The 25227-nt window shown below is 40.2% G+C and overlaps 1 protein-coding gene across 3 annotated transcripts; it reads right to left on the bottom strand.

The window, feature by feature from the left end:
* Nucleotides 1-832: 832 nt before the first annotated feature.
* Nucleotides 833-24892, bottom strand: kdm5c (lysine demethylase 5C). Of its 3 annotated transcripts, none has more exons than XM_082519685.1 (29): nt 24360-24892; nt 22558-22705; nt 21859-21936; nt 21626-21748; nt 21342-21512; nt 21077-21211; nt 16854-16910; nt 13401-13524; nt 12866-13140; nt 12463-12621; nt 12233-12352; nt 11972-12130; nt 11046-11227; nt 10750-10912; nt 9010-9129; nt 8726-8920; nt 8418-8599; nt 8150-8274; nt 7904-8051; nt 7739-7829; nt 6730-7112; nt 6476-6614; nt 6190-6369; nt 5824-5952; nt 4909-5658; nt 4764-4806; nt 4485-4684; nt 2037-2213; nt 833-1950 (listed from the first exon to the last, which is right to left on the bottom strand). In XM_082519685.1, the coding sequence occupies exons 2-29, from the start codon at nt 22699-22701 to the stop codon at nt 1942-1944; spliced, it is 4761 nt and encodes a 1586-aa protein (XP_082375811.1). In that variant the 5' UTR covers nt 22702-22705; nt 24360-24892; the 3' UTR covers nt 833-1941. The 3 variants fall into 3 exon arrangements, with proteins under 3 accessions (XP_082375811.1, XP_082375812.1, XP_082375813.1); XM_082519686.1 differs by lacking the exon at nt 24360-24892 and adding an exon at nt 23927-24353; XM_082519687.1 differs by lacking the exon at nt 16854-16910 and having other exon boundaries at nt 24360-24891.
* Nucleotides 24893-25227: the final 335 nt, after the last annotated feature.

Genomic DNA, 25227 nt, shown 5'->3' with positions numbered 1-25227 from the left:
GATCCAATTAGTAATGGCAATAACAATGAAGATCCACTTCAAAGAAAAGTTTCAATTTGAATATTAAATTTCTCATACTATAATGCACTCACTATGCAGTGGTGGCAGTACTGCATATGTACTATTTTTATTCTTTATCCTGCTGCTGTAACACAGTATGAGTGGAAAAACCATCAGAGCCATCGCTCATTCTGAAGGTCTTCGACTCAAATTGGTTTTCACAAAAGGAAAGTTAGAAATAGTCAGTGTTATATACTGACTGTGGTGCAGTAGTCAGCTCTGCCACACAGCAAGAAGATTCTAGGTTCAAATCCAGCCACCTGGGTCCTTTCTGAAAACGGGGCACTTGCATGGTCTACCCAGATCTGCACAGGCTCTCTCCAGATACTCCAGTTAGTGTTAATGGTTAATTAGCAATAGATGTGCATGTGAGCATCTGTCTTTCTCCTCTGTTACCTGCCTCTCTTCCCATGACTGCTGGGTTCAATCTCCTAATAATTTGTTCATTCGCAGACATTTCTGAACAAGCACAAAAACACATGTAGTGAATGTGAATCCTTACAGCAGTTCTTCCATAATAATAACTTAATCAGTGTGTTTAACTACATTTATAGGAAATCTATATGTTACAGCTACAAAATAATAATAATAATAATAATAATAATAATAATAATAATAATAATAATAATAAACAGGCTTAATTCTCTCCAGATAGAACTGAAAATGTTGTTGGTCGGCACTTATGTGTAAATCTTTTCCCAAAAACAAAATACCATCTCTATATATAGCGCTTTTATGACTATAGAAGGACAAGGTGAAAAATCAGTCCATGTTTCCTAAACAATTCTAAACCTTTTATTTTTCTAACAAGAGTGAAAAGAAACAAAAGGCAACAGTAAAATGAAAAGTTTATACACAAACTCACGACATCTGTGTGTCTGCAATATCAATAATAATAATAATAATAATAATATAATAATAATCATCTGAACAAAAGGAAACAAAATATATTGGGATAAAGTGAGTTACAGTGAAGTTAACCTTAACTTGCAAAGAGGGAGAGAATGACAGAGGGAGGAATAAAACCGGGAGTCAAAAGGATGGGAGGAAAAAAAAAAAGCATAGAGCATAGAAGGGAAGAAGAGAGGGAGGAAGCCAGGAGGTGTGGAGGTACATTTTGGGAAAGTAGCACCAAAAACATTAATGCCTGTTTTTAACACTTCCCAAAATTTACTTATTTAGAATGCATGTCCCCTCAAAACAGCATCAAACACGAGATTTGAAACAACTACAAAAAAAAAAAGAAAAGAAAAAAAAAGTGTATCCATGGCGCCGTTGTCTCAGATCAGTAGTCAAAATCCTCTACTGCAGCACAGCTTCAGGAGTCATGCCCAAACAACAGTCTAAAATAAACCCATAGCTTATCCAACTTCAACAAGTGACTCAAGTGAAGAGAAACTGCAAATGCCGGTCCTCGTGACAGGCTTCGCTTAAACTAGCTTTTAACACAGTTGGGATAACATAGCATACTGAAAGACCTCAGAGACAACTCTAGACCAAAGACACTCCTATTACGGCAAGTCTCACATCTGTCAAGCACAGTCTTATTATGTTCACAGGAAGAATTCGTCCAGGGAAGGTGGAGAATAAAGTTTGGGTAAGACTGAGAGTCTGAACAACAACAACAACAAAAAAGAAAAAAATAATAATAATAAAAAATCCGGACAAATGAGATACTGCGGTGTTATGGATGATACTGGAGTGTAGAAGAGTCACCACTCTTAGTGTCTGAATGCATAAATGAGGGGTGAGAAGGAAAGCAGAGCACAGGGGAGGTCCTGTATCTCTCTGTAACTTGATACAGTCTTCTGGCACAGAAAGCCCCTGTCCCTTCAGTTTTTCAGGCTAACTGACTGTAACGAAGCTCCAACGATGACTGCATCACAAAATCTATCAAAAAAATAAATAAAGGTTAACACTAAGATACTTTATGCATTTCAAGGTAAAAAGAAAAATCTAGAAAGGGGATATGATACCTCAGGATGGGTCTGGACAGGGGAGGGGGTGTGTCTGAAGGGGCAGGTTTTCTTTGTCTCCGAGGCATCCAGTGACCTTTGTCCTCCGTCCCCACTGCCCCCTCTGTGGCTCTTCCTCTTCCTTTTGGAGTCCTTGGTTCGCCCACGGCCTGCTCGTCTCTGCTCTTCAAGCTCAATCTGAGAGATGATGAAAGAAATGTAAAAAAAAATTAATAATAATAATAATAATAATCATCAGGGCTCTAGACTAACTTTTTGACACGGGTGCACCGGTACGCCTAACTTTAAAAATGTAGGCGTACCGGCACAAAAGTTAGGCGCACTCAAATTTTTCAACCGCATCGCTTATCACTGCAGTTTTACATGTGCACTTTCTTTTTTTTGGGGGGGGGGGGGGGGGGGAAGAGTCCATACAGATAATATTCATTTCTAAATGATTAACTAACAAACTTGTGCTTAACGTGCTTTGTCAATATTGTAGAAAATTTTAAGCTTAATCATCATCTTGGCCTCCTCTGACAATCTGTTTGCTGCTGTCTGTTGCTGAAAGGCACTGGGGAGAGGGGACACTTGGGCACTGCATTTATTGCAGCATATAATGCGTTTTCTGGATACACTGTGCTTTTTCAGCGTTCAAAGATTGATGGCACTGTGTCAGAGCACTGGCTATGAATTTCAGATGGATCAGGCCTTAACTTAACAAAAAAGTTATCAATCGTTCTTTTCATCTTTTCTCATTACCCACAGCTACATCCACTTCTGTCGGGCGTAGGCTGCTCACTAGGGCTGGGTATCATCACTGATTTCTATAATCCATTCGATTCCGGTTCTCAAAGTCCTGATTCAATTCAATTTAGCCTCAGACAGTCAGAAATATAATTCTGATCATTTATCAGTACTGATACATGTGAGACTTCATCAGAATTGTGAACATCACAGCACATGCCTTTGTGTGAAAGTAACTGAGAATAAAACACAGAAAAACATGAAGGAGATTTTCCTGGTCTGGCTTTTTATAGCAGATAACCTTAAAAATATTCTACAATATTCTGCAATTTTGCATAATTTTAAGAAGTTAACATTTCTTCAGTATTGAACAGCAAAAATTAGGCTTTCTTGTCCAAGGTCATTTAAGTGAAAAAAGAAAAAGACAACAACGTTAGACTGGTGGGTAATAAGCGAATGAATAATGCAGAAAACAGATTTGAGACGGGAAACTGTTCCTGAAGTACACAGAGAGCTGTGTATGAAGTGTAATTTTTATCGTGGTGGAAGCAAATCCACAAAAGTCAGAGGGAATTTATGACGACATTGATCAAATGTGAAGCGCAGTTTGCTGCTTCTTTTGCTGCTGGCTCTGCGAATTTTGGTTGGAGAGAGACAAAACCTGCAGCTCAAAATCAGTGCAAAAAAGACGTAAACACAGAGTGGACCTGACGCATCAGAATCACTAAGCTCCGACAGCGTATCCGTCTACGGGACGTCGGGTGAGAAAGCCGAGAAAGACAAAGCTGATTCTGATGTGTCGGGTCCGCTCTGTGTTTACGTCTTTGAGTGGAATCCGTTAATGAATTGATATCGCTTTATTCAAGCTACTCACCTCTCTCTTCCACCTGCACTTTCAACTGGACCACGGCCAATCAGAGAGGTCCCGCCCCTGACTATCTCTGATTGGTTTAGTCCACAATAGGGGCATAATGTGTGTCTGTTGTTGACCACACGGAGAGTTGCAGAGATTTATTTATTTTTTTTGTTACCCGAACAGTTGGTCACACACGACCAATTTTTTTATTTATTTTTTTATTTATTTATTTTTTAATAGTCGCACCACTGAAAAATGTGGTCGCATCTAGAGTGCGACCAATTTGGTCGCACTCTAGATGCGTAGATTTCCGCTATTCCACATATCTACAGGTAAGTAGATGCCAGACACACAACATTGTGTCACTGAACAGAGACGATAACAGAGGCTTCAACTGCAACATTTTGTAGTAAAATTAAAGTAAGCGTTTTAGTAAAATATAAAAATATTGATGACGGGTTAAGCATTTGACCTAGATGTACTAAGGCTAATGCAGAGACCTGGACTGAATGTTCCTGCCTTTCCCGTCTATCCCAAAAGCCCTTGAAGTACATGGAAGCACAAGTTCAAGTAAATACAGTGATGTAATATTTTGGATTAGCCAGAACTGAACCTTTGCCTGTAAAACTGTATTAACTTTAACACCTGACAATTTACAGGGTTTCAAACTCTAAGATTTGACTCTTTTCTTAATGCATTTCAAATAAGGAATTGCACAAAGAAGACCAACACCACACATTCTTTGGGGCCAGAGATACATGATGTTAGTCTTTTTGTGCTTTGGTCCTGGTTCTAGTTGCACATCGAAAACAAATGAGTTTTGGAAGATTAAAATTGAACTATACAGTCACTTTATTTTCCAGTACCTGTATGAGTGTGTGTAGTGTTTCTCTGGGTGGATCAGAGGCAGCTAGCAGGACTCTGTGGATGGTATGCATCTGATCTAGGGAAACCTCCAGCAGATCTCCTTCTAGCTGCAGCTCCTCCAGCCGGACCCTGGTGTCAGGGGAAAGTTCCACTACCTGACCTTTTAGCAAGGGCAGCAGGGCCAGCAGAGACCCTACACCTGAAAGGAAGGCAGATACACAGTCAGTACAGTGCACAACTTGACTTTTGGTTAAATTAAAATTAACATGCCACCTCACCTGTAACATTTGACTTCTTTTTGATGCCATTTTCACATCCACCCTGTCAAACGGGCACATAAACATATTAAAGATTTTGCCCTACTGGACAGCTCAGATTTGGTTTAATATAAAAATACACAAGAAGTTGATATGAGGAATTTACCTGTGTGCCATTGCTTTCCTTTGTGTTCTTTTTAGGTGAATTCTCCTCGGTTAAATCAATGACACCGTCGTCTCCTTCACCTCCCTCCGAGTCGGATAAAACAATAACCGAACTCCCTTCTGTCTCCTTCTCCACGCTCTTCTCCTTTTCTGGTTCACGATGAAGAGTTTCTTTGAGTTCTTGCAGCCTGTGAAGTACCTGCTGCACCTCAGGTGTCTCCAGTGCTTCCTTAGCTCGGCCCTGCCAAGTGATGGCCCTCTCCGTGAGACACTGCAGTGCTTCACCTTCAGGCAGACGCACGGGCAGCCTCTGCAGGGCTACAAGTAATGCCAGGATAGTTTCTAGGCGCGGGCGCCGTGACCGTTGGCACCGAGGACACAAGAAGCGCGAGTCCCAGTCCCACCAGCAAAGGGGGTTTATTGGTGGTCCAGAAGAGGGTAGTAGGGAGGGGAAAGGAACACAGCCACCATGAAACCAGTCCTTACAGAGATGGCAGCGTAACTGAGGCGCACGAGGCTGCCCAGAGCACACGCAGACTGACTGGGAAGGGGTGTGGTTTCTGTTACCATTGTCTTTTACAGAGTTCTTGGAGAGACCGCATGTGTCCGTTTCCATGGGATCATCCCAGCTCCCATTCTCCTTGTCCTCCTTACAACCTGCAATGCTAAGTCCAGATTTACGCATGTTCACCTTCTGTAACCTTAATAGCGCATCCTTTTCCTGGTGTTCCCCTTCTTTGAAAGCCATCACCTACAAACAGGGCATGGAAATAGATTTACCAGTTTAGCATAAAAAAGCATTAATAATGATGGAACTTAAACACTGAAAAAAAAAAAAAAAAACACCCCCCCCCAAAAAAAAAAAAAAAAAAAAAAAAAAAAAAAACTAAAACAAAATCATATTCTGAATACTCACAATAGCTGCAGGGTCCCTCAAGTCCTGAGCAGAGAGTCCCAGAGTGTTGGTATCAGAGTCATCCAAAGGATCATCCGGCGGCCCTGCCTGATCCCGCCTCTCTCTCCTTTTTGCACATGGACATAATACCTGCAGGGGGCGAACGCCAAGTTTAATTAATGATTTCATGGAGGTCACAGCGCTGTACAAACCAAAATTAAATTAACTAGTACAACCTCAACACACAAGAATTTATTCAGATAATTATTTGTTTAGTAAGTATTCTGCTTTCAATTTTGGGATTCAGACATCTATTTTATCGATTCAACAATAAATGCCAAAAAAAAAAACAAAAAAAAAAAACAGTATAGGACAGCTCTAAATGACCTCTAGTAGACTGTGCTGACTGCTCTTCTTCAGGAAAGTCTTGCTGGCCTTGTCCCTCCACGAGTGTGCGCTGGTCACCTGGAGTTCCAGCTGCCTCAGCTCTTCCATGAAGACTGGTAGGTCTCTGCCAATAGCTACCAGGCCCTCCAAATCATCCATACATGGGTAATGCTCCCCATTCTACAACAACACAAACATTATTTAATAATTGCAGGTATTTCAAGTATAAGTCAAACCATTAAAGTGGGAGGTAAGCTAAAAGAACATAGATATTTTTTTTCCTCACCTGAATTTCCTCCAAATCTGTTACCCATGCCCGAGCTCGAGTAAGGCACCCCTGTAGAGCCAAAATGTTGGGCAACGTGACTGGGATAAGTTGGGCCTCATTTACTATTGCCTCCAGGGTGGAGAGAGGGTGCTTTTGCCTGGAAGATCAGAACCCAAAAAATTCATTGATAGAATAGACAGAAACACTTGTAAAACAATAACACTCACTATGGCAGGGAATGTAAATTCTCTGGCCTGATTCGCCCGTCTCACCTTTGTTCGAGGCAGATCTGTGCCTTCTCTTCCCAACGTTCTGCAATCGTGAGTAGCTCCTGAAGCTCTGCCATGGCGGTCTCCACAGACACACTTTGGGGCACATTGCAGCCTGCTTCCATCAGGGTCCTCAACACATCCAACGTCACTTCCTGCCTCTCACCTTCTTCTGTCCCAAGGGTGCACCTCACCTTGGCCAACCAATGGCCCTGTTCCTTTAGCCCCTGGAGTAAATTACACTCTGGAACCAAAACAGGCAGCTTGGCCCCTTCCTCCAACAAGGTTTGCAACTGCTCAGGGGGTGGCGAGTCCTTCCTCCAATCTTTGTCATTGATCAATACTTGAGCTCGGCTTTGGAAATCCTCCATTGCCCGTAGAACCGTCTGAAGAATGAGAGAGTACCGAGGTCAGGCTAACATCACTCACACTTTTAAACAGAGACTCATCACAAGATTTTTTTCTTTAGATCTCAGTCACACAGCTACAAAAACCAGTCTGTGAGCCCCTGAAAAAGCACAGATAACTAGAAAAAAATGTGTATTCCCCACCAGACTGGCAAGTTGCTGGATCAAACTGGTCACAAAGAGGGTGCTGCCCAAACGTCGTTACTGCTAACTGCTTTAGTCAATAGAGGTCGCCTGTAGTTTGCATGAAGACACTAGGCATTTACTTTCCAAGTAGTAATTTGCAACTTTTATTTTAACAGCGATCATTATCAATTTCTAGTTTGACTCACACTTTAAGTTTCAATACTGCTTGGGGAGTAGTATACCACTTTCACATAGTGACAGCTAGCTAGCAACCACTTGCAACTGTTCCGGGAATACAGGTTTTTCCCTTATGAATGGCGGTTGTCAGATAGTTATTCACAATCACAAGGGCTGAAGCCTTTGTGAATGAGGTTTTAATTGTAAATTACATAAATATGAAAAAGAAAAAAAAAACCCCAGAAGATTATTTGTTTTGTGTGAAATGTTACGTTAACTTCTTAATAATTCTGAATTCTCACCGTGACCCCCTCCAACTGGTTTATTACACAGGGCAGGTTTTGTATCGTCTCAACCAAGGACTTCAGCTCGTCCAGAGTCATCCTGTTTTCACTAAAAAAACAGAACTATGTCAGTGCATACAACCTAACGCTTTGTGCAAAACTTAAGCTTGGATTCTATCTTACCTAGTTGTTGAATTGCTAAGGAGCTCTGTACTTTTCTCTTGGCAGTGTGCTATATCTTTAAGAACAGTGTTGAGTTTTCTGAGGAGCTCATTGTCAGGAAACTTTTTCTCTGCTGCTTCCATCTTCAGCATCTCCAAGTAGTCAATTTCTGCAGTTCAACAGGCCTTTGGTGTTAGTATCGTCTTTTGAAATGATTATGTTTTACTGAAATTTCAAGGCTTTATGTAATTAATGCTGATTCCTCACCTATTTTGTTTCCTTCTTCCTGTTCAAGTGCCTCTTTTACTCTGTTGGCCCAAGAATCAAAGGACTCCGACCGAACTTTTAATCGATGTAACATGGCTAATAACTCATCCAGGGTGTACCTGTACCTGCAGAGTGAAGAGATAACAGAAAACAACACAGATGGTAGATGTATTAGAAAAGAAAAATACCACTGTATTTATTTTATGGCAATTGTATTTACACGTGCAAGCAAAAAACAACAACAACAACAACAACAACTGACAAATACCTGAGGTAGAGTTTTTCAGTGGGGCAGTTGCACAGATCCTGAGTGTGATAGAGACAGACCAGGCGCTCGGGACAGTTTGAGCAGGCCAGGGCAGAAAGGAAGCATGTGGTCTTACATTTATCACACTGTCTCTCATCATCAGGCAGCAGCTCAAAAGCCTCACGCTCTGCTTCGGTAATGCCCTGCAAGAAACGAAGTTTCCCATATTCTTAAATGAACAATAAATAATCATCAATACATAAATATTATTCAACTGAGGCATTATTTACTTATATGTGAGTAAAATAAAGTTTGCTTCTGTGTCTCACCCTTTCCATCAGACTCTTTCGGAGCTTCCGCTCCTCCTGAACAATGATAAACATTTCCCGATGTGTAGCTGCAGCCAGATTAAGGTCTAGCTTCTCTGGGCTAGCAGCCATTTTACAGGTGAGCTCCTCATGGGAGAATACACAATATCTCCTAAGACGTCTGTAGTGCTCAATACAGGAACGACCAGCAGGCAGCTGAAAGAGACAGAGAAAAGTGATACTGATCGTGCAATATTGAAGGAGCAATGTGAAATGATAAGTTGGGACAGCGTAAACACACATACCCAATCTGCAGTGCAGAAATTGACAGCTTCTGCAAAGTTATATCCCTGATTGAAGCCACTATGGTAGGCTCTGGGGAAGGTAATGACAAACTCCCCAGCACACTGATTGGTACGGACAACCTGCCAATCAGAAGCACAGCAATCAATTTAAAAACATAAATCTTTCTAACGTGTGTACATTGTTTCCCAGATGGATGCTTGGGCAGTATATAATATGCATATATGAGCAATTGTTTATTTGTGCACCACAAAGACATTTAACAATCAAAAATTACATGTTTTTACTCTGCAATAGGGCTGTGCGATATGACCAAAATCTGATATCCCAATAGAAGACATTTATCGTCCGACAACGATATATATTACACAAAAATTACATTTTCAGTAAATTCTGTGAATCTCAGTCAACTCAACTTGTGTGAAGTGCTTTCAGCTGGGCGTCATGTACCTGGAGTCGAGTGTTATGCAAGTTCAAATGGCCGCAATTTTCCTTTGTGAGTATTTATTACATGGCGTGCTGCGAGGAAAAGCCTGTTCTTAAGTTTATTTTTTAGCACCTGACGACTCTTTTTAGCTTATCATCCGTAAACACCCTGCATACTATTTTATGTGATTCAGCTTATTTTGAAAAATCTCAACAGGATCTTCAGATTTATTTTGAAAGGTTCATGTGAAAAATAAACAAGCAGATAGGCTCCAGCGCCCCCCGCGACCCTGAAAAGGATAAGCGGAAGCGAATGGATGGATGGATGGATGGAGGGCGGAGCCACGCGATGGTTTTACCATTGTTGTTGCTAACGACAACGCATAAAAACAGTCACTTGTGCGTCTGTTGCCGTAAACAGTTTATTTTGCGTCACCCCGAAACAAACGATAGCGTAATATGAAACGATAGACGTTTTCATATCGTCATCAGATATATATCGTTATATCAAACAGCCCTACTCTGCAAGTTGCTGACAAATACTTGGACAGTACAATCAGTGCTTCTCCAGTGTAGCCAGTGTGAGATCAGTGGCACATAAACAAGCTACAAAGTGTGGTTAGAGTGCCCAGCCAATTAACAGAGCAGAAGATTATCAATGACTACGGTATGACAATAGTATGTTAAACAACTGATATGTTACTAATGCACAACAACATTTGTACTGCTGATTCTGAGATGTGAGGATGCCACCCACCACAGCACCCCCATACAGAGATTGTCAGGGGAATCTTTGCTGTGTGACAGGAAGCTGTAAACAGGCAAGGTGGAAAACAGCTGCACTAACTACTGCTGCTTGTCTGTACTTTGAAGTAGAAAATGTGCAGCTGTATGCCCGCTGTAACCATTCAACCAGAGCAATACATAACCACATTTTGCATGGGTGTGAGGACGTTAATCCGCTTCTGCTAACAATGTCAACGTTACCCACACTTGGCAAACTGATAATATGACATTGGGTGTGCGCAATGTTTTGTATGATGCAAACCACCACTTGTTTTAGCCTCATTTAACATTGAATTCATTTTAAAATGTCTTTTAAATACACATTCAATATTTGTGATCATGTCTGAGTCAGCCTGTGTGAGATGTCTAGCAGTGACTGAACTTTCAAAATAAAAACAAACTGATTGTCTAATCGTGGATGGTGATGTTTTTTCAGACAGGGTGGGGGGCATTTAAATGCCTCTGAGGCCTACTAAAGTAAACTCCATGTGTAGGAAACACTGGTGTATGTGATTTGATGTGACACTGACCGGGACACCATGAGCCATGAGAATATTTGGGTTCATGATGGTGACCAGCTGATGCAGGAGGTCAGGCTGGAACTCAAACAGCTCTGGTGTTAGCTTCTTCATAACCTCCTCAAGTCGCTCAGCTGCCATAGAGGGAACCCCATACCAAGTCTTGGGTTCACCCCTAGAGATGGAAGATACATGGGGAGTGAAGGGGAGAGAGTGCAAAGTTAGTCTTTCTCTAAAGTACACGTACAAATGACATACTGTCTCTGCACTTAAAAGCTTCCTGAACAAATGCATTGAGCATGCTGTACCAGTGCAGGTAGTTGATGGAGTAGCTCCAGTGATCCTCAATGTGCCAGCAGAAAGCTGAGAACACCATGCCCACGTAGAGCCATGGCACCTTCATCCCAGAGATGTCTCCATTAATATGGCACAGGAGTGACTGCTCTAGCACAGGCATCACATTCAAGTTCCACCCAGAGCGGGCATATTCCTGACCAAAAAGAAAGCAAAAACAAACAAAAAACATCGTTATGAACAACTTTAATGATTAGAGATTGGCAACATTTAGTATTTTAAAGCAAAAATGGCAAAGATACACTGGTGTCTGTCTCTCCAAATGGAATAAACTGCAGCATTTCCTTCTCAATTAAAACATTTGGTCAATTAAATACTGATAAATATTTATATTTAAAAACATTTGTTGTACTTTGGACCAAAGGTAAAATCAAAAGAAGTAATTTACTTAAATAATCTTGAACTGCGACAAATTATAATTGACTTCTTTGACAAAAATTATTATAAAGAAAGTAAATCAGTCGAAAATGTAAATAAACGTCACACTGTAGAATTACATGGAACGCACAGCATGTGCAGCAGCAGCTTTGATGTGTCTTCACTGTAGGTTACCAGCAATTTTCATTTAAGCGTCTGTTGTAGTACATTTAGCACAAAAACGTTTTATGATGTAGCTGCAGTTTTACTTTTGAAACATTTTAAAGGATGTTTGTGATTTTTTTTTCCACCTTTATCATCTTAACTCTGAATTAGGTGGGGATTAGTTTCACCCAAAATCCATTCTACAGTGGTGTTTTGTGGATACACTAACTACTTTCCGGCTTTTTCAGTTGACAAGATTTTCAACAGTTAATCTAAAGCCGGATACTGCAATCATCACTCAAACAAAGACTGCCAATGAAAAACTGAGCTTAGAAAATAAGAAAAACAATGCACGTACCTCCTCTTCCTTTGTGAGCTTCCTCTTGCCATTGTTCATTGGGAAGCCACTACCAAACTCTTTGGAGTGTATGTCTGCTCCGTATTCAACAGTCACGTCTTCCTCAATACTACTTACTAATCGCCAGAATTCTCTCTCTACGAGCTCAGTGGGGACCATCTATACAGGCAAAAAATATAAACGCTAGAGATTAGCCTCTCTCCATTTTAATCGCTGAAGGGGGAATCATGATTCATAATGAAAAGCAAATGATACACTCACATGGACAGGCATGTTGAAGTAATCTGCTTTGAAAGTATCTGCCATTTCCCCAAAACTCTGCAGTGTGTACTCCCGTGTCGCTTGTTCAAAGCCAAAGGCTTCTGTGGGTTTTTTACACTCCTAAAAACATTAATTCAAAAAACAAAACAAGATGACACAAAGAAAATCAAAACATCTAAGAGTCTTGCAGATTAAAAGGCAAACACATGCTTTTAAACATTCTTACGTACTTCTGCCACACACTTAGGGCATCGCCAGTTGCCCTTGGGAGGATCGGCAAGTGGGGGTAGTAGACAGTAAGTGTGGTAGTTGTCATCACAGCCGTCACATAGCATTAGTTTCTCGTCATCGTCTCCCCGACCACACATCCGACACACAAAAGAATCCACCTTTGAAAGTCGGTGATTAAAATAACATTAATCACAAGGCTTGGAGCCAAATGATGCCAACTTTGAACCGAACATCTGCAAAACAGGTTCCTGGGAACCAAAGCAGTGATTCTCGCAAAAGTTCTAAAGAATACCATCTACCTTGTTTACAGGGCTGAATAATCATTTATGCTATAATGTAATTAGATATCACATTTATCACAATTTTAACTGCCACAATGGAGTAATCACTAACTCTACTTACACACTGAGGATTGTTGAGATTGCGTCTAAGGCGCATTGTCATTTTGGTGCAAGGTGTATCATCTTCCTCCTCTTTATGTCCTTTCCCATTCTCTTCCGCTGGTTCTTCTTTCTTCACTGCCATCTTTACTGTAACACTAGGAGGAGGAAGCTGTGGGCCTGATGAGCTCCCATCACTCTGTCTCTCTTGAGGGTCCAGGGGCTCTGATTTGATTGAGGTGTCACTCAAAGGAGGTGGTATGTTGTCCTTGACAGTAACAGTTTGAGGCAACTCATCTAAAAACAGGAGGAAGAATCGCTCAGAGTCAGATGTGGTCATTTATCACAAGACAAGTAAAATTTATATTGTGTGAGATGACTGGATGATTATAGCACACAAAAAACAAGCTTCACAATATGTCCATTTATTCAACTGTCCAATTATTGACTGGTGCCATGCCATTCCCCCCCCTCGAATTACTAGTGCCAAGATATAAAAGCCAAAATTCAATACAAAAATTTAAAAAAGCTGTTTAATAAAGTTATAGTAATGATACCTTTCTTTCTGATGCCCTTGTCCCTTGCCACCAGTCCAAGTCCCATCATCTTAGGTCCTGCACCATAAATCTGTAACTTCTTCAATTCTGGGTTCTTCTCTATGTCTTCCTCTGTTGGTTCAGGCTGTGGAAAGAAGAAGTCTTTTACAAATCAGAAAGCAAGAAACAGACAGCAGCTACTCCTCAAAGCACAAAGAGCAAGCAGAACACACAGTTAAAAACATGAGAGCGTAGCAATGCATCACAAGAAGGGATTATTCTAGGTTAGAAAGTAAGGAAAAGTTAACCTACATCACAGTGAAGCTTAAAGGTTAAGACCCATCACCATCACACACAACAGCAGATGCAACCATTCATTTAAGTGGAGGGCACTGGTAAGGATTTTAAGTTATGTCATCTATTTAGTCAACTCAGGTTGATTATTGGTTTTACGAGTCGGGTGAGAACACAAAAATAAATCAATAGCAGACATACAGAGTAGATTAGGGCTGCCATTCACAATTATTTTTTAAAAGGGTAAATGGATTTTGAAATGCAATGTCAAAGGCAGGAATGCATCTCAGACACAAAGTTTCATGCTCATATAACAAAGATAAGCCATTTTAGCATCTAAAGCTGTACTAAAACATCCCAAAAACAGATATTATTTAGTTTTCCATTCCTATTGGATGATTTAAACTTCAGAAAAACTGCAGAAAAATGACATCACATTACAGCAAAACATGAAAACTACAAATTAGTGTAGCCACATTCTGGACTATATTGCATCTGGGAGGTTTAGAACATGGAGAAATCCAATTTAATCAAAATACTACCTGCACATAATATTAATGGGGGGGTGAATATTTTAGGACAGTGATCAGATTTTCAGTCTGCACAAAACACATGCATGATCAGCAACGCTGACAAAACCATAACAGGCCGTAATGTCACAATTAAATAGAATTATTGTTTTTAAAAGGGAAGACACAAAAGCATTTCTTGTTTAGAACAGCCATTCCAAACAAACATAACGTCTTCGCATAACATCCATTTAAGAGGTTTCCTCAGTCAGTCCCAATCATGAAAGGATTTGGTGAAAACTTGCTCAACCCCCACTTTTTGCACACAGGTGTGCACTAAGAATCCAGTAAACCACATTCAAACCACAACCTGTCTTCCAACAAGACAGTTCATGTTTGCATATCATACCAATACTATTGCCAATCACAGCACAAAAACTGTAAATAAACAATACCAAAGACTCAAAATTTCTTTAGATAAGAGGTCAAGACATTACAAGGAAAAAAAGTTAGAAATTTAATCAAAAAGGATTCAAAATATTTGCCACCTGTGTGCAGTTGTACTCCCTTTAACTGACAAATGTAGCTTTGGCCACCTAAAACATTACCTATATTGTCCTTGTGCACAATGCAAGCACCTTTTTCAGTCAGCCAAACCCTGTGGACTGAACGCAATAGATATCAAAGCAGATGAAAAGGGCTTGAGGTTGTGGAGCTATCACTCTTTGATCTGAGGCCTGTACTACAAAGCAAAGTTTGGGCTTCAGGTTCAACTATGGAGCTAAAGTCTTTGAGCTTATTCACCGCTTATGCTTAATTTACGCTACCACGGTTGTGTCTGTTTGCAGAAGTATTTGACTATAGAGAAGGATTTTCAACCAGCACAAAAGTACTCCCATGCAGTCCTTCAAAACCCCAACTACATGCTGCTCAATGTGGATAACTTTGCGTATTGGTCGAAATCTGATTGAGATCGAGAAGTGGGCCAGAGAAGTGAGTGACACTGAGGGCTCATCAGGAATGAGAGGAGTGCGACAAAAAGAATAAGATCAGAAAGTAATCACAAGTAATAAAATACAGACAGTGGCTACAGTGAGCACTTCATTGTTTTTTAATACTTTTTCACTTCAGCTCTTTGTATGTTACAACTTTTACTCATCTCCACGGCTGGCTCATAGACCAACAACAGAACACAAACAAGAGTAGCCCTCGGACCGGTTGCACCGCATATTTTTGTTACTGCCCCATCTAACAACAGATGCTCTCTGCAGGTAGACAAGCAGTCCAAAGCTGCCAATGGACTTCCCACACGCTACCACTGCTGAAACATAATTTCCCCAATAGTGTGTTTCTAATGCCATGGTAAGCTACCTCTAACAGAGCAGGTCATGTTTGGGAATAAGAGTTGAACATCAACAAACACCACCAGCTAGTGACTAATCAATTCTGTCAAATATAGTGCATGTTGTGAAAGCATCTATAATTTAAAGAATTATCTAAAGTCTTTCCTTCATGAGGAGCATTAAGAAATAGCCTTTAGAGCAAATATATTTCTAGATTTTTTTTTTTTTTTTTTTTTTTTTTTTTTAAAACACTGCACCTGTTAATCTTTGCAATCACATATGCTGTAAACACTAGACAGAAAAACACCGGGTTGCCTTATTGAGTTGACAGACACCTTCGTGTGATTTAGTGCGACTGCAGATAGGGCAAGTGAAGCCAAATAAAGAACAGACATACTGGATATGCCTCACTTGCTTCATAGTACAGGCCCCCTGATCTCAAATGGGTAAAACCACCTAGACGACAACAATATGTTCAGAATGGCGCTTATTTATTTTAGTGCTTGAGTGCATTAAGAATCCAATATTTCGCTGTCTGCTGTCAAAATATAGTGCTTGGTAAGTAAAACCCTATTAAATTAAACCTAGCTGGTTCTTCAGTGTGAGTGCACTCAAAAAAAGAACACATGCAGTCACACTGTTAACTGCTGTAATGAGGGAGCAAGCCAACACAGCGCAAGTGAAAAGGCACACAGACATCCCAGCAACAAAGCATCACAAGCCAATTACTACCACACAGAAATAGCATGAGTGAAATAGAGAAGACTAGAGAGCACAACAGCCCAAAAACGAGACTAGAAAAATTTGTTTGTCAATATTGTCTATAATGAACCTATTTGGTTAGGGCCTTGGAAGAATGGTTCTCAACAGCAGTGTCATTCTTGTATTCAAAGTCCAATCCCCTTGAATTTTTAAAATAAGATAATGTCTAGAAACACATCGATAGCATTATAAAACACTTCCGTCCAAGATGAGACTACACGGTCTCATAGTCCTAGAGCAATTTTAAGAAAAAGACCAAAGGGCTTAAATAAGAAGAAAAGAAGTCAGGGAAGTTTCTCTGCATTCAGTGTAAATCAATATGGAGATTTAACAAGAGAAGGTTTTTTATGGCAACAGTTCTGTGACCATATTATGGGCTGGCACCCCCACACTGAGAAGGGATGATTGCATGTTAATGAAAATGTTTTAGTGGTTAATTATAAAAACAAAACAAAAAAACAAAAAACAAAAAAAAAATCAAACATTTAGACAACTTCAAAGGGGGTATGGTGGTCTAGGAAAAGAGTGGGGACGTAAAGGGAGCTCATATGCTCAAGAGGCAGTACCGCAGAGATGAGTTGAGAGCCAGTGGTGAGAGGATGGGGGGCCAGATCCTCTGGACCCTGCAAAGGGAGACAATAACAGCAACAATAAACTAAGACAAGAGGAAAACAGGAGATGAAAGAGGAAGGGAGAGAGCCTGGAGAGAACAGCCAGTAGTTGTAGAGGGGAAAAAAAAAACCCAGTGGGACATTATGAGTCCAGGATCACATCTTATGTAGGATGTAAAATTTTAGATCTAATAGGAGCTGCTGAGGATTGCCATTTTAGCTGAGGTTTGTTTTATTGCACGACACTTGGAATGCAGTCTAGAAAAATGAAGTTTTTCTAGATTAGCTTTTCTAGAGAGATAGAGATATTTGTAAATACAGAATTAAACAATATTGTTTATATTGACATAGCGCGATATCAATTATTTTACACAGAGACTTTTTTTTAATAAAGCTGTGCTTGTGAACCCTCCAACTCATGCTCATTCTCAAAGTTCACCTACCACATGGAGGGAAAATTTGAAGGTTTATGTCTATGCAGTTTGTAGTCATCAAGTTCAGCATAGTCTAAGGGGCTTGGAAGGAAGCGCCTGGACTTAAGGTCCATGTCGCAAAAGTCAACCAAGTATGATGACTTGTATAAGCAATGTTAAGAGTCAGTCACCAACTTCAAAACTATCAGTCTGCATTTAGTATACAGTGCAGACTGGTAGGCAGTGATTTTTTTAAAGTATAAAACAAAGAGTAGCAGGTTACTCTGTGTGACCTTTTTGAAATTGCTGTTGTCAGTGAAGTCTGGTGGAGTCACAGCTTCCCTTTCTTGTCAGAAAGATTTGTCTGACAGCAGGTAAAGTGGTGAAGACACTTACACTGATATCGATTTCTTATAGATGGCTAAAATTCATGATGCCATCAACCTCGTCCATAGCCACAAATGACTTCAGTTGGGTGTTCTTGCCTGCTTTTGTATATCGACTGAAGGTAATATCAATTATAGCTCTGACACACACACACACACACACACACACACACACACACACACACACACACACACACACACACTGAACTCTAAGTGAAAACTGTTTTGGGTCTCTAAAATAAGTGCAGAGTTTCCTGGAAATTGTAGTAAACTGTGGCAGAGAAACAAACTGCTTTTAAATAGGACCCATGAAATTAATATTATTACATTTTTTGTTGAGCAACCTGGTGATAAAAATGCTTTTGACATCCCCCCTGTTGCTTCTGAAGAATATTGTGAGGCATATATCACTTTTAGTATAAATATTTAATATATGATTTTTGGGGACAAATTACCCAGCCCAAGTCTGAACATGTGCTCAAAACTGGACGTGTTCAAATCCCAGTATAGTGCTGTATAAAAGCTGAAAGAAAACCATGCATTGAATAGGATATAAAGGACATTCTTAGGCAGTAATCACCGTCAGTTAACTCGTCACAACTGCACACATTAATTTTCGAAATTGTTTGTTCTCAAACTTAAATGTGCAAAATAAAAATGCACATAAAAAAATAAAGAAAATTAAAATCTACAGGCAGCCATGCTGCATCTAAGTAGAAGCAGATGTGAATGTAGGTTTGTCCAAAAGTTGGGTTGTAGATTAGTAAAAATTATTAAAGATAAATAAATAAAAATATACTGTGCATTTACTTGAGTGACTGGAGAAAGTGCAAGAAACAGATCAGAGAACAACATACAGTGGGGCAAAAAAGTATTTAGTCAGCCACCGATTGTGCAAGTTCCCCCACTTAAAATGATGACAGAGGTCAGTAATTTGCACCAGAGGTACACTTCAACTGTGAGAGACAGAATGTGAAAAAAAAAATCCATGAATCCACATGGTAGGATTTGTAAAGAATTTATTCGTAAATTAGGGTGGAAAATAAGTATTTGGTCACCTCAAACAAGGAAAATCTCTGGCTCTCACAGACCTGTAACGTCTTCTGTAAGAAGCTTTTCTGTCCCCCACTCGTTACCTGTATGAATGGCACCTGTTTGAACTCATCATCTGTATAAAAGACACCTGTCCACAGCCTCAAACAGTCAGACTCCAAACTCCGCCATGGCCAAGACCAAAGAGCTTTCGAAGGACACCAGGAAAAGTATTGTAGACCTGCACCAGACTGGGAAGAGTGAATCTACAATAGGCAAGCAGCTTGGTGTGAAAAAAATCAACTGTGGGAGCAATCATCAGAAAATGGAAGACATACAAGACCACTGATAATCTCCCTCGATCTGGGGCTCCACGCAAGATCTCATCCCGTGGGGTCAAAATGATCATGAGAACGGTGAGCAAAGATCCCAGAACCACACGGGGGGACCTGGTGAATGACCTGCAGAGAGCTGGGACCAAAGTAACAAAGGTCACCATCAGTAACACACTACAACGGCAGGGAATCAAATCCCGCAGTGCCAGACGTGTTCCGCTGCTGAAGCCGGTGCATGTCCAGGCCCGTCTGAAGTTTGCCAGAGAGCACATGGATGATACAGCAGAGGATTGGGAGAATGTCATGTGGTCAGATGAAACCAAAGTAGAACTTTTTGGTATAAACTCAACTCGTCGTGTTTGGAGGAAGAAGAATACTGAGTTGCATCCCAAGAACACCATACCTACTGTGAAGCATGGGGGTGGAAACATCATGCTATGGGGCTGTTTTTCTGCCAAGGGGACAGGACGACTGATCCGTGTTAAGGACAGAATGAATGGGGCCATGTATCGTGAGATTTTGAGCCAAAACCTCCTTCCATCAGTGAGAACTTTGAAGATGAAACGAGGCTGGGTCTTCCAACATGACAATGATCCAAAACACACCGCCCGGGCAACAAAGGAGTGGCTCCGTAAGAAGCATTTGAAAGTCCTGGAGTGGCCTAGCCAGTCTCCAGACCTCAACCCCATAGAAAATCTGTGGCGGGAGTTGAAAGTCCGTGTTGCTCGGCGACAGCCCCAAAACATCACTGCTCTCGAGAAGATCTGCATGGAGGAATGGGCCAAAATACCAGCTACTGTGTGTGCAAACCTGGTAAAGACCTATAGTAAACGTTTGACCTCTGTTATTGCCAACAAAGGTTATGTTACAAAGTATTGAGTTGTATTTTTGTTATTGACCAAATACTTATTTTCCACCCTGATTTACGAATAAATTCTTTACAAATCCTACCATGTGGATTCATGGATTTTTTTTTCACATTCTGTCTCTCACAGTTGAAGTGTACCTCTGGTGCAAATTACTGACCTCTGTCATCATTTTAGGTGGGGGAACTTGCACAATCGGTGGCTGACTAAATACTTTTTTGCCCCACTGTAATAGTGCAAAGAGGAGCGACAGCAGAGGAAAGCAAAGCAGCGCGACAGGATGGAGAATAAGCAAACTATGATGCGCTCTGGGTGCACTCTCATTTTCCAGATACAACTGATTCACATGGGTACATAAAGGACTTGGAAACAGTAGCATGACAGCATGGTCCACTCAATAAGATTTTCAAACACTTGCAGTGTAAATGGTGTGCCTGCAGTGATGGAAGCACTGTTATTTCTATGCAAAATTATCACAGAAGTAGAAAGTGAACTGTTAAATGACACTAAAATTTAAGCATGACGGAACAGGCTTCTGAATTCACTGTTACTTCTAGATTGAACAATAAAAATGTGCAGATAACTATGTTACACTTAGATTTAAAATGTTGTAATGCAAGATAGAAAAATCAAAGTAAACATCTAATTTAGTTGCATAATTTAAGTCCTCCTAGAAAAGTTTCTTAGGTTTGCACTTGCTAATTTTATGCATCTTTCCAGTAAATGTAACCAGTGCTGATTGTACTGCTGTTTATTTTGACCACAACACTTTCTACATAAGAAGTTTTTTAAGTCACAACAGTCACATTTTCTTCCCTTCTATAATTATAAATAAGCCCAATCAGGCTGCCTGAAAACTACATGAATACCAGGTGGTCACACACACACACACAGGTTAAATTGGACTACATTAAAACCACACTGCTGCTGAAACAGACTAGATTAACCAAACCAACACGAGTTTTGCATTGCTTTACAAACAACTTTTTCTGTGGTGGACAGTTTCTTTTTGAGGCAGCAAGCCTATTTGGAAATGTGATTCAACAAATGCCATTTATGTAACCAAAATACACATCAACAGAGTCATTGGTCACAGAGGTATGCAAATATACTCAAAGAGCATTAAGGACTGATAGTCTCACTCACATCAGGCTGGCAGCGGTTTGCTCTGCGTCCGTAACTGCTGATTTTGGGTGGCTGCACTGACTGTCGTAGGGGAATGGAGTGAGGCTTGTACTCTTTGTCCACATCTTCCCCATCATAGTGCTTCGGCTTACAGTGCTGGTAAGTGTTTGGTTTTTTTAAGGAAAGAAAAAAAAATTATTAATAATATTCACAGATAAACTCAATTTGAAGGCTGTCTATTAACTGATCACCCCATGTACCAAGAGACCAGAATGTAGAGCATTACCTGCAAGCTGGTACCAGATTGGAACATTTCATAGGGGTAGACAATCCTCTCATAGTGTGAGCGCAGCAGAGAACCGATGTTCTTGCCCGGAGGGTAGCCAAGCCTCTGCGCAATGCGAGCCCAGCGCCGCTCCTTACAGACCATCTCAAAACCTCCTTCATCCGTCACAATCTTTGGCAGAAATATATTTTTACCCATACTTTTTACAAACTGAACAATTTAAAAAATATATATATATATGAAGTATATATTTTGAGTTAAAAATTTTTTTTATTTATACTCACCTTTGACAGGCTGAAAAGATCAAGAATGCGCCTTTCAATATGTGGAATTTTCAAAGAAGATCCCTGGATCTCCCAAAATCTGGCGATGCGGTCCAAATAATTAAGCTTCACTCTTGTCTCCGCCTAAAAACCGATGTATGGGGAAAACACCACAATTACTATAGCCTTTTCCACCCAAATAAATTACTGACAAATAAAGAAATTTAAAAAGGGGGGGGAGGGGGGGGACTCACCTCTAATTCATTAAGCCTCTGAATACGAGGTGTGAAGTGAAAACTATCCAGCTCCACTGAAAATGGAGGCTGCCAGTCCTATTTAGTAGGAAAGACATTCAATTAGAACATGTGTGCCTATGTGCTAAATCAAACTTGTGCTATATCTTGCAACAGACTATTCAGAGAGGTAAGAAAAAGAATAAAAGAGCATGGGAGAAAGGGAACACTGAGCCTATTTTGGACTTATTTGGGTTTAATGGCTTTTGGGCTCAAGAACTTGGCACAGCTTTAACCAGAAAGGATGGTTAAGGTCTTTCACTTAAGAGTAAGTGAAGCTCAAGCTGTCCACAATAATAGGCCTATCTGCTCTTATCAATTCTGAAGAAATTATAATACAGATTAAAAAACAAACAAACAAAAAAAAAAAAACACCACTGCAGGTAATTTGACTAGCACTTATAATAGCTCCTATTTGCATAACTTTTGACCAAGCCCTAAATATGAATGAAAAAAAGCTAATTAGATTTAGTGGACATATACACAACTAAACGCAAGTGTAATCCTCCTTCAGGACCAACATACATAGACATTTTAATTAATACTGTACATTGTCGTTTTTAAATTCCAGAGTCATGGAATTTAAAAACGACAATAAAATTGAAGAAAAATAATTAAATACATAAATACAACATAAACCAAGTATAAGCAAGTATTTACTGGTGGAGGACGAATTTTACAGATCCCAGATTTCTCTGCAATCGGACGTATCTTGGCGATGTAGCCTAGGGGATCCTGAAACTCCTCCCATGACGGCTCAAATACTGGACACTCCGGAGGAGGCACAAATTCTTCCCCTTCCATCGCCCTGACAATAGGGAAATTGTCAATTCATACAAGTTAATAAACTCTAGCCCACTTAGTAATGTGCATGGCAGCAATAATACGGAATGTGAAAAATATTTTATGTACATGAGTCTGTTAGTGTACACACAGCAATTTGAATACCCCCGGACCCAATTCATGACCTAATGACCTTTTATAGATACTACAGGACACTCCAGAGTCAAGAATACTCACAAAACTATAACTCAGTGTCATCATCATATTTACATACATGTTGAATACTTCATTAAATGTTCTCACTGACAGAAAATAAGAACAAGTGGGCGGGCTGGTGACGTCAATTTTTGCAAAGGTATTCAGGAATGTCAACTTCCCCCCTTTCAGGTTAAATCTTTGATATGTAAATTGTACTTGCACATCAGAAAAAAAGACCCATACGTGCACAAATAGCCTATTTGCTTAGTCATGCCAAATCATCACTTCCTTATTCTGCTCTCAGGTTTACATATATACAGATGTGTGATGATCATGTTGAAAACACTGTTTCTAGTATTCACAACAGTTTACACATTTCTTAATAATAACATATATCATGCTGGGAAATCCCAGGACTATGATTTGTTTTTTACCCTTGAAGTGCTCCTTGTTAAAAACCCCTCCCCCATCATCAGACAACAAAACAAATGCCATGGTCTGGTAGGTCTAAAGGCCCAGTGTTGGAAGGGGCTAAGGTTTTAAGTTCTTCTTTATCATTTGGGCTACACAAGAATAATTAAATTTGATAAAACACACGAGTAATTTCTATATGAAAATGATCAAGAAGCACTGTTGTCAATGTGTACATTAAATATCTGTACCAGCCTGCAAAAAGTGTCAATCTAGTGCCTTAGCTTTTCAACGTTTCTATTTTTATTTTATTAAAATAAAAAAAAAAATTATTTTATTAAAATAAAAATAGAAAAGGAACTTGAAGCTGGGACTTCAGTAACATATTTCACATCCATCTAATCCCAAACAATGGCGTGGAGGCCATGAACCCTCAGATACAGAAGGCCTTGCAGCTATCACCACTCATGAGTGGGCTGGATTAGATTACTAAATATGACAAATACAATAACCTCTTTACAGAAGCCAAAGAGTAACATCTAAACACCACTATTAAATAACACATGTAACTATTAGGTTACAACTGTTAGCTTCTACCAACTAAACTTAACATAACTGCCGTTTAAACGAACCTTACCTTCAACCAGAAGCGTAACGACAGAAATAAATTATCAGAAAATGCCTCCAGTTCCGTTATTTATAGTGGGTTAGCTATGTGTCATTCATTTCTCGTCTTCTGTCACCTAGGAACTCTATTTGTGTCTATTGTCCGGCTATCAGAGGCGATAACGCAGCTTGTGGCTAAACGCTAGCACCGAGGCCTGCACTTTTTTTTCTCAGCTCCGTCCCATCGCCACCCACAGTGGTAGGTAACTAGCCTTAGTTAGCTAACTGGGCGGCTGAAAAAACTAAGTCAATACTACAGCCGCAGACCAGCTAACCTACATAATGTCGCTGAAGTCGACGCCAACACGCAGCTAGTGAACATTAATCGTATATATGCAAGTTGATATGCAGTTATCTGTTGATCTGATTACACTACAACATCTCGCTGCATTCCCGTGACTGACCCGAAGACACCTCGATGTCCCGGGGTATGATAGGGATTGTGGCCGCTCTCCTTCCTCTGTTGTTGTGATGACTGGTGGCTTAGCTAACGATGGCCAGCTGTGCTCGGTCCAGTTGGCTAGCTACCGCTGCTAGCAAAGTTGACCGTTTTTTTTTTAGCTTCAGCGCTCCATATACTCCGGTCTGTCAAGCATACGGGCTCAAAACATGGATTGCTGATGTTCGTTTAATACTAAACGAGGTTCTCAAACTTTGTCAATTATGTCGTTATCAGTCATTTTCCGATCAACATCATTACTCTCCTCAGGCCATCCTATCTTTCTTGACGAGACGCCATCTTAGCTTTTTTCTCACGACCGAAGTACAACCTCAAATCTCTCACGTCTCTCACGTTTACTCCCTGAAAGTAGTACCCACGTAGGCAAAACACAAAGCATGTAATTGCTGCGCGACCAGTTGGGGAAGAAGTAGGTCAGAAGAAGGGAGGTTCCACTGTGTATTTAAGGGAGGAAAAAAGAAAAAAAAGTTCACATCTGTGACGCCTGCGCTTCCGCAGCACATTAACAAGTCACTGATAATGATCAGCACGATAGTGCTCTTCCGTTCTCTTCCAGAATTTCGGAAGGAATACGAAACATTAAATGTTAGCAGAAAAATGACAAGCTTGATAATGAAAAAAATAAACAAACAAATCAATAACAGTATCAGACTTTCACCAGGTTGGTTCCTGGTTATTTATTGCCGTGCAGATCTTCCTGAAAGTTTATCATCAGGCAACACCCTTTTGTTGTGAAAAAGAAAGTTATGGTAAATAGGCTGTACTTATAAAGCACTTTCCTGGCACTTTAAGCTCTCAAGTGCTTTCATACT

The sequence above is a fragment of the Aulonocara stuartgranti genome (genome assembly GCF_965226115.1).
Source record: "Aulonocara stuartgranti genome assembly, chromosome: 20".
Lineage (NCBI taxonomy): Eukaryota > Metazoa > Chordata > Actinopteri > Cichliformes > Cichlidae > Aulonocara > Aulonocara stuartgranti.
The sequence above is the reverse complement of the archived record's forward strand: the minus strand, read 5'-3'. Positions and strand labels throughout refer to the sequence as shown.

What these genes read in the sequence shown, in the direction of transcription:
- kdm5c (XM_082519685.1), bottom strand. Translation starts at nt 22,701, where the DNA reads ATGGAAGGGGAAGAATTTGTGCCTCCTCCGGAGTGTCCAGTATTTGAG. An exon ending in TCATGGCTCATGGTGTCCCG is followed by an intron (nt 9,130 to 10,749) that starts GTCAGTGTCACA and finishes TCTGATTGGCAG; the next exon opens with GTTGTCCGTACCAATCAGTG. An exon ending in CAGATTTGGAGGAAATTCAG is followed by an intron (nt 6,370 to 6,475) that starts GTGAGGAAAAAA and finishes GTGTTGTTGTAG; the next exon opens with AATGGGGAGCATTACCCATG.